Genomic DNA, 14,689 nt, shown 5'->3' with positions numbered 1-14,689 from the left:
GTAATCCTCCTGCCTCAGCCTCCCTAATAGCTGGGACTACAGGCGAGCATCACCATGCCCAGCTAACCTTACACTTCACTTTCAATTCTCAGTAAAACCATTTGGGATGTCTTTAATCCCCTGCAAAGCTGTGCTACTCAGTCATAGATCAGCCTCACACAATGAAAACAAATAGATTTAAATCTATGACAATAAAGATTACAAACTGGCTGGGCGTGCAGCATCTCATGACTGTAGTCCCAGCACTTTCAGAGGCCAAGGTAAGTGGATCGCTTGAGCCCAGGAGCTCAAGATCAGCCTGGGAAACACAAGGAAACCCCATTTCTACAAAAACACAAAAATTAGCCAGGCATGGTGTCATGTGCCTGTAGTCCCAGCTACTCAGGAGGCTGAAATGGGAGTATCACTTGAGACCAGGAGGTCAAAGCTGCAGTAAGCCGAGACTGCCATTGCCCTTCAGCCTGGGTGACAGAGTAAGATTCTGTCTCAAAAAAAAAAAAAAAAAAAAAAAAAAAAGACCCTACAAACCGTGACATTCTAACAATCTTGCATCAATCACATGAATAGGTAAGAAACGGACAGAGAGACTATCAGGACATCTATAAATTCTGAAATAAAGCTTAGCATATGGCCTAATAACAAAGTTAATACTTATTCAAACAAGCAGCACTTTCTTTTGAATCAGCTCACTTACTCTACACCAGGATTTCTGAATCTCAGCACTGTTAATATCATGGACAAGGAAGGATGATGTCGTGGCTGTCCTGCGCATCGTAGGATGATGGGCACCATCCCTGGCTTCTACCCACCAGATGCCAGTGGAATCCCCAATCCCAGCTTCAACAATCAAAAAATGACTTTAGACCGTGCCATACCTGCCCTAGGGACAAAACTGTCCCTGGTTGAGAATCACTGCTCTAAAGAAAACCCAAGAATATGGACAAAATCCTAAATATGATTTTATTTGAAGTGATTTTATAAACAGACATAAAATTTAATCAGTTTTAATAACCAAGTCAGACCTTGTAAATGGAGTCATTGCTAGCAGTAACATGTGTTCATCCATTTTGAGGGAAGAAAAGATTCAAGGGACACTGTTTTAGCCACATAAATGCTACTGGCACATGACACATCATCATGTCTTCAATCAGGAATGCTTTCCAACTCAAAGGATAACCAGCCCCTTAAAATTCTCACACAGGTGTCACAACGGAGTCAGTGACTGTTCATGGTGAATTGCCTAAAAGTTATTTAATTTCTATCCTTGCGTTGACGATCAGGAAAATATTAAATGAAAACAACCAATCTGGGTAGGAAGTAACCAGCAAAAAACAAAATTCAGGCAGACAGTTTACAATTTTGTGCATGGACAACTTATCAACAGATCTTAGTTCCTTTCTCATTCCTTTCTCTTCCTCTAAGGAAAGCTGTCCTTTCCTTGAGAATTCTCAGAACGCTGATAGTTTTATATACCTGTAGAATTGCTTCTTGGCCTTTTGGCCAAGATCAAGCATGCATACCCATGGAAATGTTTTTATTATAAAAAGATCAAATTGAGCACTGCTCATTTAAAGGTTTGCAGATTTCATGTTACCTTTATACTTATATCAACCAAAAACAGACTTGAAGTTTTGAGGATTAGCAAGTTCACCTATATAGTACAACATGGACTCAGCACCAAGAAAATGAGAGCTTTCAAGGATACCCAGTTCACTGAAAAATGCAATATCCAATGTTGTGTTTATCAAAAATTAAATCTAATTTTTCCAAGGAAATATTTTACTCGAAAGTCTTAAAAGATCTTTTTTTGGCACACGAAAAAAAAATTTAGTCATGTGTTTGAATTTCTAAAATCTGACTGAGATCAGTCTTTTTTTTCCCAGTGCTTGAGTTTTTGTTTTTGAGCAGACATTAGGAAGTAGTAATGGATATCAGAACAGCAAATATTCAATTTCTGATGGCAAGTATAATCTTGTTTCCTTCTGAATTAGCTTTAAAAAATACTTCTGCTGCTACTTATTTAACTGTACAAAGAACTGAAAATATTACATGGAATTTGTTTCTTGCTTTTTCCATTTAACATTTTCTCATGTCTTTAAATATTACTCCAACCATAATTTTCAATGGCCAGTACATATGAATTCCATGGTAATATAACTTAACTATTTTTTACTTTAGGGATTTTTAAACTGCTTTCAACTTTTTGCTTTTATTCTGGGATGAAATTTTTTGTGTAATTATGTTTGCATGTCAGGTCATTTAGGATAAATTCCAAAAGCTAATTTACTAGTTCAAATAGTAAGAACATCTGTATAGTTATACACATTAACAAATTGCTTTTCATAAAGTTTATGAATTTTATACTTCCATCACCATTTGAGAACACCAATTCACTGCATATTCAGAAACAGTGAACATTTTCTTTGTCAGTTTTAAATATTAAAATATCTCCCTTCTTTAATTCACCTTTTTGTGAAACTGAACAATTTTTTAATGTTCACTAATTCTGTCTTTTCAAATTGTTTAGACTTCTATTCATCTTTTTCATTGTAGCATTTGTCTTTTTCATATTAAATTACTAAACTCAATATTAAAGCATATAAACCTTTGCTTGGCATCCAGAAAGTTTTCATTTTTATGTTGTCCATTCAATCTTACCCTTTCTGATTTTCCCATTACCTTATGCTTAGAAAATCTGTTCCCATTTCAACATAATTATTGACATACTTTTAGTTCTTTTGTTTCATTTTGACATCTATATTTCTAACACACCTGGAATTTATTTTTGCTGTGGTATGAGAATGATGATTTAGTATCCAATAGCATCAGAGCCCATTAATCATTATTTCCAAAATTTTCCTATTCTTCCAGATTAACTTTAAAAATCACTTTGTTAGGTTCCCTATCTACCCCTCCTAAAAAAATCTCATTTAGATTCTTACTGAAATTCTAGTAAACTATAAGTAAAAATCAAAGAATGTATAGAGGAATGTTGAATACTGGTGCCATCAGGCATCCTTATCTTGGACCTGACTGTCACAGAAATATTTCCAGTGTTTATTTACTTTGTAATACATTGGCTTGTTGTTTCAGATAGAAATTTGTTTTTTTCAGTGTAATTTTACCTGTTTTTATTACTAAATCTTTAACTGAATATGGAGTATTTTATCAAATGCCTTTGCAACATTTGTTTAGGATTATGAATATGTGCAATTATGCTTTATCCTATAGATGTCACGAATAAAGAAGTTTCTCAATAGTAAGCCATCCTTTAATTACCAGCATAAGTCCTATTCATCACACTGTATTGTTTTGAAATGTTGATTTTTAGTTGCATGTGCTTTAGTTAACATTTTTATATGTATAGTCTGGGGCCTTTTTAAGGATAATTTTGTGAATAACTTTAAATTTCAATGGTTATTATTTCAATTAGTTTACTTAGATGCTCGATTTCCTTTTTTTTTTTTAAGGAGATGTGGTCTTTTTTGTCACCAGCACTCAGGCTGGAGTGCAGTCACACAATCATAGCTCACTGCAGCCCCAAACTCCTGGGTTCAAAGGATCCTCCCACTTCAGCCTCCCAAGTAGCTGGAACTACAGGAGTGCACCACCACACCTGACTACAACTTCTTTTATTTCACCTACATTTTTCCTGAATGTCATTCATTTGGAGATTTCCAAATTTGAGCTCTAATTTTTCAAATCACACCTGTATTTACTGTTTACATGCCTTTTCCCCCTAAATTGGTGAGTTGAGATTTTTTTCTTTGGTTAGGTATCTTAAATATTTGTCTCTATATGTGTCTTCCCTGTGCCCAGCAATAACCAACTATTTGATTTGTCAAATACCTTTTTCCTTGGCCTAATTTATTTTTACTTACTTGCAGAGTAAATCTTAAGGTGTTTTGTGTTGTACTGTGCTATTCACTAAATTGTACAAAGTGTCTATCATCATTCACACACGTTTGGGGGCAGGTGGCTGTGAGGCACCATGTATCTCATTAATTAATCAGAAATGTCATTCTAATTTTACCATAATCTACTGGAATCTTTAGAACATATATTTTTTTAAATTGTTAATGTTTCAGCAAGCACTGTACTAACTAGATCTGGTCTTAGAAAATTGGAGACTAATTTGATTGTGTTTTTCCCAAAGACACTGCTTAGTGTTTTATATTATTCATTCTCAGCACTTCAAGAGCCAAACACTTCAAAATAAATTAAGTATGTTACAGGGAAGAGGCAAAATGGAACAAAGAAACAAATTTAATTTTGGAAACTATAATTTTACTACAATGTAAATATAAACAATTTAACTTTATGGAATTTGGGGGGAAATACACTTCAGAAGCCAGGCTTCTTTTTAGCAATGATAATCTGATTGTAGCAAAATTCAACTCTTATATAACTCTATTCATGTGTTCTTGCAATATGCCAACTTTTTTTGTCCCTTAGATTCCCTGATACATTGTTGCCATAATTTAAATTGCTTTTTCCTGTGCAATTTTTCATTTTTCAAAAATGCTGACTAATTACCTCCAGTGCTCCCTATGAAATTTTTACGGACATTCCTATAAAAGTACTGTCTTTTGAAATACATTTTCCCTATTATATATAAGTGGGGAAGAAAAGGCTTTTCTAAGAATGTTAAATACTTTTAACTTTGACTCCTGTGATACCCAAGTCCATAACGACTTTACGAATCAACAGTGGTTCTTATTCATAACTAGACGACATGCCATTTAACACAGGGTGTCTCCTCAACTTAAACTTTTCCCTCAGAAATTTACATTTTCCTTCCAATAACCAAAAGAAGTATATGATAGACTTCTCTATACTCACTTGTGAGTCACTTACATTTTTCACAAAAAAAGGTTAATTTTACATACACACACCCACACCCACACATACACACACACACACACACACACACACTCTCTTCTCAAGTAGGACTCCTAGAAGGATTTCTAGCAGGCTACTAAATTTCTATTGTTGACTATGTGGCCACCATGGCACAGGGAGTTTAAAAGTCAGATGGAGAGCTGGCAGCTAGAAGCATCTTACCTGCTTTCCATCCAGGGTGCAGAGCCTCTTGACGACTCCTGAGTCTAGTTTAATGGCTTCGGTGATATCTGTTAAGACTTGTTCAAAGGAATGAGCAGTCTTTTTATTCAGAAGGATCCGCACGGCTTTTCTAGGCTTCACTCCACTTCGAATCACAGTCACTAACTTGGGTTTGATGAAATCTTTACTCTCTTTTACTTCACTTTTCACAGAGGAGGCAGCAGCCAGGGCTCGGGATGTCCCACCCTTGATGTTCACAGACCAGTTCGGATTAATATTTTTGGTGTAATCGACTTTACGAAATGGTTCATTGGATGCACACACGTAGCTCTCACCTAAAAACCAAAATTTGATTCTATTAGCATGAATATCTCTACCATAGAAGCATTTAGTCTAAAGAACAGATGCTGGAGACCCATTAAGTGAACCCTTAACCTTAGCAGGTTCACTAAAAGGGGATGTTCACCCTTTTCCTTTGGCATTCTCCCACCTCCCTCTCTTTTAAATAGGCTAGATTGGTTTTGAGAGAATAACAAGGATTACAGGGCGAGAAGCACTGGACCAAATATGTTGGCCAAATGTGTCACCTTGGATAATTCATTTCTCCACACTTTGGTCCTCAGTATCATCAGCAATAAACTGAAGTGGCTGAACCAGCTGAATTCTAAAGTACTTTCTGATTCCCAAAACCTCCTATTTATTAATTTGGTTTTAAAAAAATCTCATTCTGGTAGAAATAATTATATCAGAACATATTGATATAAGGAAATAAAAATATCTTGCTTCTAATTATAGATTTCAGTTCTAATCAAAGAATAATCACAACATTTTCACACAGCTGACTCAATTATACTCAGGTACAAGGTCACGCACTAAATTAATGAAGCACCATAAACATTAAGGAAGAGTTCTGGCAGCTCAAAGAAATAAACTTCAGCCACTTTTCTTCTTACAGAATGTAAATTTAAAATAACTGTTCTTTAAATATACAACACTTTTCTGTAACTACTTAAACAGAAGAGGACCTGAAGTAGTTAAAATGATGTGTTCATTAGTCATGAAACCTTCTGCTTAATTTTTATTAAGTACAACATAAGAGCTGTATTATTTGCCAAGTGGCTTATTAATTCAATGCTTACTGATATTTTACGTTCCAAAATTTCCAAAAATTTTATGTTAAGATACCACAATTTTTCTTCTAGGAAAGTCAGAATCACCCCATGTTTTTACATTCTTGACTTTTTGACACACAAGATAACAGGGTTATACTAAAGTTTTTCTAAAAAGAATCCATTATTTTTTCACATATTCAGTATAACACTCATCATTAATAATATTAATATGAACCTGAAATATTATAAATGCTTAAAACAGAAGTAACCAAAATAGTGAAAGGGAATTCCTGAGAAAAACCTTATTAATATTCATATTAAACTATTATCATAATGTTCTTGAAATCCTGATTAATGGAGAATTTTAGAGCCTCCGAAGGTACATGAATAATTCAGTAACAGATCAGGCATACAAGAAGATTTTATTTTTATTTTATTTATTTATTTATTTATTTTGAGACAGGGTCTCTGTTGCCCAGGCTGGACTGCAGTGGCGCAATCATGGCTCACTGCAGCCTCAACCTCCTGGACTCAAGTGATTCTCCCACCTCGGCGTTCCAAGTAGCTGGGATTACAAGTGCATGCCACTTTGCCTGGCCAAATTTTTGTATTTTTAGTAGAGACAATGTTTTTGTTATGTTGCCCAGGCTAGTCTTGAACTCCTGTGTTCAAGCGAGTCGCCCACCCTGGCCTCCCAAAGTGTTGGGATTATAAGGCATGAGCCACAGTGCCTGGCCCCAAGAATGGCTTAAAAAGAGGAGCATGGTCTTCTATCTAAGGGTATAACTAGAGCACTGCCCAAGATAACTGGGGAACCAATCACAGGCTTTAACACTGTTTCTACACCAGTAAAGTGAAATCTAGCCCAACCACCACCATTTAGAGATTTTTTCATCTCTATAGGCTTATCTAAATCATTTTTCACAGTACGATCACTTGGGAAAATGTCATATAATTTCAAAAACAGTTATCAATTTAACAAAATTAACTATAACTACACATATGTATTAACGGGCAAAATAGAATTTTGCTTTAACCTCATAGAGAAAGCAACTCTCACATCAAAAAGCTCTTACTATTTTTACCTATCATAAAACTTTAAGTCTATATTCTGATTCAAAATATAAGATGAAAGAGAAAAAAGAATATTAGCAAAAGAAGGTAATTTTTTTTTTAAAAAAAAGGGCAGGGATAAGTAGTAAGTCAGCTAGGGGAAAGCCTATCCCTATATAAAGAGTAACAATGAAAAACGAAACAAAAGAGCAAATTTCATATAGCAGATTTCCTTGGTCAACCTGTCTCTACACAATTGACATATCCACACGGAGAGCTGCTTCTTAAATTTCTCTGTGTTTTGTTTCCTTATACAGGTTCCAAATGTCAGAATGAAGTAGGTAAAGGAAGCTCCTTAATTTGTTTTTGTGCAATTACAGATAAATTTTAATTCCTTCCCATTCTCCCTCCTTCCCTTCATAATGTTTCCATTAAAAATTTGTAGGCTTGGCATGGTACCTCATGCCTGTAATCTCAGCACTTTGGAAAGCCAAGGCAAGAGGACTGCTTGAGGCCAGGAGTTCTGTCCTGGGTAACATAGCAAGATCCTGTTTCTACTAAAAATACAAAAATTAGCAGGACATGGTGGCACACATCTGTAGTCCTTGCTACTTAGGAGGCTGAGACAGGAGGATCACTTGAGCTCAGGAGTTCAAGGCTACAGAGAGATATAATCTCACCACTGCACTCCAACCTAGGCAACAGAGCAAGACCCTGTCCCTATAAAGCACACAAACCAAACTTATAGACTAGTTCCACCATAAACATGTATTAAAGTTTTGAGCCAGGCTGGCAAATGCCTACAAGGTTGGCAAATGCCTATAAGATAGGGCTCTCTACATCCATGGCAGACACAACTAACAGTTCAATAGCCTCACCCTCTTCCCCGTACCCATGGCCCTATGTCCTTTAAGCTTAGACAACTCCTCACAATGTGCACTGAGTGCCTACTATGCACAAGTTCTCATGCTAGGTGCTGACATGGTATGAAACCCACGTTAGTAATCTTGGCATTCAACATTATAGCATATAGGTTCAGCACATGGTTTTAGGGTCAGACCTGTGTTTCTGTGTACTGGCCACACAAATCCCTAAAGTGTAGATGTCATACACCTTGACGACAACACCCATCAAGATACCCAAGCTAGCTTGTCTTGTAATGTCCCCATCCAAATCAAACAATCTGCAGATTGTAATTTTGTCTCTTATATAGATTTGCCTACAAAGAGAGAATATGCTGACAAAAGAACTTAGGATGTTGGTTCCCTGCGCAGTTAGTTACAACTCTTGATGTTAATCCATCAGGTTGAGTGCAATGGCCCATGCCTATGATCCCAGCACTTTGGGAGGTCGAAGAGGGAGGATCCCTTGTGGCCAGGAGTTCAAGCCCAGCCTGGGCAACACAGTGAGACCCGGTCTCTATTAAAAAGAAATCAATAATCATTCTTGGTTAGACACTATGCACCTCCAAGACTGATTAGAAGCCATTGGCCTCCCCCTACACAGATTCTTGCTACTGTACGGATTCTTGTTTAAGATTTGTGACTCCCTTGCCAACTTGCAGGTCTCCCTTTTCTTCCACTCTCACAAGGACATAGCTGAAAAAGTACATCCTGCATCCTAAAGTATTAAACCTTAATGTACCAATGAAACATAACAGTGTGAGAGGCCAGGCACAGTGGCTTATGCCTCTAATCCCAGCACTTTGGGGAGCCGAGGGAGGCAGCTCACCTGAGGTCAGGAGTTTGGGACCAGCCTGGCCAGCATGGTGAAACTCTGTCCCTGCTAAAAATATAAAAATTAGCCGGGCGTGGTGGCAGGCGCCTGTAATCCCAGCTACGTGGTAGGCTAAGGCAGGAAAATCACTTGAACCCAGGAGGCGAAGACTGCAGTGAGCCTAGACCATGCCACTGCACTCCAGCCTGGGTGACAACAATGAGACTCTGCCAAAAGAAAAGAAAAAACCCCACAGAATGAGAGAATTTGTTAAACTCTTGCCAATGTATGTTAAAACTGCACTTACCAAAACAAAGTGACAGATGTACTAAAATCTCAGACTTCACCACTAGGCAATTCATCCGTGTAACTATAAACCACTTGTACCCCCAAAGCTATTGAAATAAAAAAATTAACAAAATATAAATTACGAGTTCAACTAGGACCATGCCTATGTATTTTTTCATAAGTAGACAAAGCAGTCCCAGAACTGAGCTGACTTTCATAGCTAGACTTCAACATTATTACAAGCTGGTCTGTCACTCAGAATCAAGCTATTTTGTTCTTCTGTTGGACATAATCTCACAGACTATATCATATGAAGTCACTCTAAAACTTTATGATAAAGTGACACAAAAACAAGGTCACTGTGCAATCCACAATACCAAACATCCCCCTCTTGCACTAAGTGAGTGACCGTCATTTCTTTACCACCATAGCTTTTTCCTCAATCTAGTCCGCCCTTCCTATAAGATTTGTAGAGATACCCATTCATAGGATTGTCCTGCCTTCTGACAGCATCCAAGACAGAGTAAGCCCCCATTTCCTTAGATCCTCCCTAATATTACCCAGCCAGAGCCCAAATTCCATGATAGGTTCTAATATCCTCTTACTAAGACACCACATGGTATCTTATAAGGTGTGTTCTTCCTCACTGCAACAAGTAATAAACCCAACTTGTTCAACTACATGTGTGTTCCCAGTGGTCTTTGGCTAAAGGGAATTTAGATACACATATCCATATTCATTCTCCTTTCTCTGCCTTCTCTCTAAGTTCTTTGGCCATAAAAGATTAAGGGGAAATCATTTTTGCAAATCCTGATCATGAGTACTATATACAAAGAGGATTTTGGTTTCTGTATAGAAAGAGGATAAATAAAAGCGTAAGGTGGTTATAAAACTTAACTGTTTTCACACGTGGTAATGGAATAGGAAGTGTTCCTTCAGTATCCTGTAAGACTCTTTCCAGAGGCACAGCTATGGCTTTTTACCTTTGATGTCCATTCAAAGACACTTTGCATTACTGCATATTTAGTAGGTTGACTCAGTGTTTACAATTATGTAATACAATTTGGTTGGGTGTATGTTTAGAAGGCCATTAACTTTCATCCTTAACCAAATGAAGTGCCTCTTATTCAAGAAGAAAGAGGTAATTAAAAGCTAGGTACTTCCGGCCAGGCACAGCGGCTCATGCCTGTAATCCCAACACTTAGGGAGGCTGAGGTGTGCATATCATTTGAGGCCAGGAGTTCCAGACCAGCCTCCCCAACATGGTAAAACCCTGTCTCTACTAAACAATACAAAAATTAGCCTCAGATGGTGGTGCAAGCCTGTATCCCAGCTCCCTGGAGGCTGAAGCACTAGAATCGCCTGAACCTGGAAGGTAGAGGTTGCAGCGTCACAGCACTCCAGCCTGGGTGACAGAGTGGGTGGGACTCTGTCTCAAAAAAAAAAAAAAAAAAAAAAAGGCTAGAAACTTTCAATTTCCATCTGTGCCCATTTTTCCCACGTCCTTTTCCTTTCAGTGACAGAGTGCTATCCTCCTATTCAAAGTTAAGTCCCTCTAACAGGATGTGGGTCCTTCCCTCCCCTCCTGCTGAGGTTTTAAGGCCATTCTTCCTCTCTCCTCCAGCCCTCTCTATAGGATTATACACAAGTGTGTCCCACCTTAAACACATGAACCGCCCAGCCCCACCCCATTGACTCTATTCTTCCTAATGTGCTTTTGGCTTCCATTCACTGTCAGTCCTCATCTGTTTTTCCACTTTATCACCCACTCTTTGCTCTTAAGCCACTGCAGCAACACTTCTGCTCCCTGGGCTCCACTAGCTGAAATGCTGCTCGCCCCAATCCCCAAGCACTTCTTACCTAACTGCCAAATGCAGAGCACATTTTCTGTCTAATTTCACTCAGTGTCTTCAGTGTCTTCCAAGGGCGCTGGACAGCAGCCCTAATCCTCTTCATGCAAATCCTTTTTACCCTACCATTATGATTTCCCTTACCTTTACTTCACATTACTTTAGATTCCTTCGCAGTCTGCTTTTCAGGATCCTCTTTCCACACCCAACCCAGCATCCCTCATCCTCCTTAGACTTTCTCTGGGCAGCTGCATCTTTATCCATGGCTTCAACCACCATCTACACTGTGAGGAATCAAACACTGAGGACATTTCTGGCCTAGATCTTTCTCGGGTTCAACCCACTAACAGAACATCTCTCTCTAGATAATCTAGGAATATCTCACATGCTACATGTCTAAAACGAATTTCACTCTCCATTACTGCCACCCTGACCTCACACTCTCCTCTTCCTGAAGTCCCCCACGTATTCAACGGAATAACCACTATTCAGTCATCTAAGCAAAAACCAAGCTTCTTCTTCACTGCCCTTCCCTCACATTCAACAGAATTAGGAGAACTGGTGACTTTGGTCTAAACCCTTCTGGAAACCAACTCCTTCTACCCTGCCTTCTCTCATTTCTTTCTGGATTAGAGTAGTAAAGTGCCCCCTATCTGGGCCTCATCCTCCACACAGCTGTCACAAGTTTTTTAAAAACGTGTATTTGATTTTCTTGTCTCTCTACTGCCCTTAGAACGAAGGCCAAACTCTTCAGCACATCACAAACTTCCAGCCCCTTTTCCCACCACTTCCCCGCAGGTTTCTATATTAGTGTCATATCAGCATGCTTGCAATTTCCTTCCAAACTTACACCCTCTTTATTCTCATTCCTTCTTATATGCCGGAAATAACCTTCCTCCTCTTCCCGTGTCTCTTTTTCACTGACCCTTCAAGATTAAGCACCTCTGGCAAGGAGTTTAGTAAAGCAATAGGAACCTTCATACACTGAAAAGCTTTTAAATTGGTTAAATCACCTAGGGAAAAGTGATTGGTTCAATAACTTAGGCTGGCATTATCTAGTGCTAAGTTAAAAACACACACGTTCTACAATCCAGAAATTCACTCTAGGAACAGCCTGGAGAAATTCATTCACATAGACACTCTATATACACACACATGTTCATAGAAGCATTGCTCAATACCCAAAGATGAGAGTCGGCCCACATGTCCAACAAGAGAATGGGTACACAGATGGTGGTGAGGTCACATAATGGACTACTACATACTAATGAAAATGAACAAATGAGAGCTATATGCAACAACTTGGATGAGTTTTATAAACAATGGTGAGCAAAAGATGACAAAAGCATACGTGTACTATGATTTAATTCCTACAGAGTTTGAAAGAGAAAAAGTCAACTATATCGATTAAGGATGCCTTCACAGATGGTAAAACATGAAGAAAAGCAAGAGTCAGGCTATTGTTGCCGTGGGAGAGAGAAGACATAACTGGGAGGGGACACAGGGAGAGCTTCTCCGATGCTGGCAATATTCTATTTCTTGACATGACTAGCAGTCACAGAGATGTTCACTTCATAATTCTTGCTATGTGTGTTTTATGAACTTTCTGTAGGTATTTTATAGTTAATAATTAAAAAACAAAAATTATGTCACTCCTTGCTGCTCTTTTTGTACTGAGCTTACAACGTATTAATTTCTCATAATCACAATTTATTATTTGTTTCTGCTAGTGGTTCTTAGTGGAGAATGTCTTTAAAAATCAGGTGATTTTGTCGCATAAGTACAGACGCCCAAGCCTCACCCCAGTTCAACTAATACAATCACTGGAAAGTGAGTGTGAACTGAACACGTGGGTAAGGTGTTTCCATTTCACAAATTACTCTGAAAACAGTCCCTGGTTACAAGCCACTGCCTAGACTAGAAGCTCCCTCAAAAAATTGACTGTACCTTCTTCATATTACCAACACCTAGCACAGGACGTGGAATACAACAGATACTTAAAACATGTTTGTCAAACTAATGAAGAAAATGCATATTTCCAAAACAGACTTACACATTTCATGGCTTGCATTTGCATTGCATCTAGGCAAAATAAGTACACAGTGTTACGGTTTACATAGAATGACCCTGGGAGGCTCAGAGTCAGGCTCCTGAAGCGCCTCATGCATGGTCTGAGACACTCATAGGTCATGCCAGTCCATCAAAAGTCAACCGAAGGCATCTAGGGGCACTAGCAGGAGACGAAGACACCAGGTACCCACCAGTATCTTTTCCATTCCAGGCGATTAAAACACCAAGAGTCCGAGGGCACTTTGTGGTCCAATGAATGTGATGTGCCTTTTAATCAATGCAATATGCATGTATTTACATAATTTTTTTAAACAACTGAAGCACAGTAACCTCTCTACATTTAAAATGTCCACTGCAGGCTGGGCACAGTGGCTCAAGCCTGTAATCCCAGCACTTTGGGAGGCCGAGACAGGCGGATCACGAGGTCAGGAGATGGAGACCATCCTGGCTAACACAGTGAAACCCCGTCTCTACTAAAAAATACAAAAAACTAGCCAGGCAAGGTGGCAGGCGCCTGTAGTCCCAGCTACTCAGGAGGCTGAGGCAGGAGAATGGCGTAAACCCGGGAGGCGGAGCTTGCAGTGAGCTGAGATCCGGCCACTACACTCCAGCCTGGGCGACAGAGTGAGACTCCGTCTCAAAAAAAAAAAAAAAAATCTCCACTGCTAGATACTAACCCGTTGTCAGACATATTATTTGCAAATATTTTCTCTCATTCTGTAGGTTGCCTTTTCACTCTATTGTTTCTTTTGCTGTGTAGAAGCTTCTTAGTTTGATGTAGTCCCACTTGTCATTTCTTACATTTGTTGCTGGTGCTTTTGGTGTGATACTTGAGAAATCACTGCCAAGACTAAAGTCATGAAACTTTTTCCTTATGTTTTCCTTCTAGGAGTTCCAGATCTTATATTTAAATTTTTAAATTATTTTGAGTTGGTTTTTGTGTATAAGGTTCCAGTTTCATTCTTATGCATGTGGATATCCAGTTTTCCCAACACCATTTGTTGAAGAATCTGTCCTTTCCCTATTGTATATTCTTGGCATCCCTGTTGAAGATCAGCTGACCATACATATTTTAGTTTATTTCTAGGCTCTCGGTTCTGCTACATTGTTCCGTGTGTCTGTTTTTATGATAGTATCAAAATGTTTTAATTACTGTGTCTTTGTAATATATTTTGGAATCAGGAAATGTAATGCCTTTAGTTTTGTTCTTTTTTCTCAAGATTGATTTGGCTATTTGGGTATTTTGTGGTTCTGCATGAATTTTAGATTGTTTTTCTATTTCTGTAAAAAATGCCATTGAGGCTGGGCATGGTGGTTCATGCCTGTAATCCCAACACTTTGGAAGGCCAAGGTGAGTGGATCGCTTGTGGCCAAGATTTCGAGACTAGCCTGGCCAACATGGCAAAACCCTGTCTCTACTAAAAATACAAAAATTAGCCAGGTATGGTGGCACAAGCCTATAATTCTAGCTACTCGGGAGACTGAGGGACGAGAATAGTTTAAACACAGGAGGTAGAGGTTGCAGTGAAGTGAGAT

The 14,689-nt window shown here is 38.5% G+C and overlaps 1 protein-coding gene across 9 annotated transcripts in view; it reads right to left on the bottom strand.

Annotated features, from left to right (window-relative positions):
* DCLK2 (doublecortin like kinase 2) overlaps positions 1-14,689 on the bottom strand; it is a 181,310-nt gene that overhangs the window by 151,671 nt on the left and 14,950 nt on the right. For all 9 annotated transcript variants that reach the window (XR_003729816.2, XR_013417318.1, XR_013417319.1 and 6 more), the window contains exon 2: positions 5,065-5,399. Coding sequence is in view for 4 of the 9 variants with exons in the window: in XM_015139326.3 (XP_014994812.2) it covers positions 5,065-5,399 (335 nt within the window). In the remaining 5 variants the exon portion in view is untranslated. The remainder of the gene's footprint in view (positions 1-5,064; positions 5,400-14,689) is intronic.

Source organism: Macaca mulatta, chromosome 5 (assembly GCF_049350105.2).
Source record: "Macaca mulatta isolate MMU2019108-1 chromosome 5, T2T-MMU8v2.0, whole genome shotgun sequence".
NCBI lineage: Eukaryota > Metazoa > Chordata > Mammalia > Primates > Cercopithecidae > Macaca > Macaca mulatta.
The sequence above is the reverse complement of the archived record's forward strand: the minus strand, read 5'-3'. Positions and strand labels throughout refer to the sequence as shown.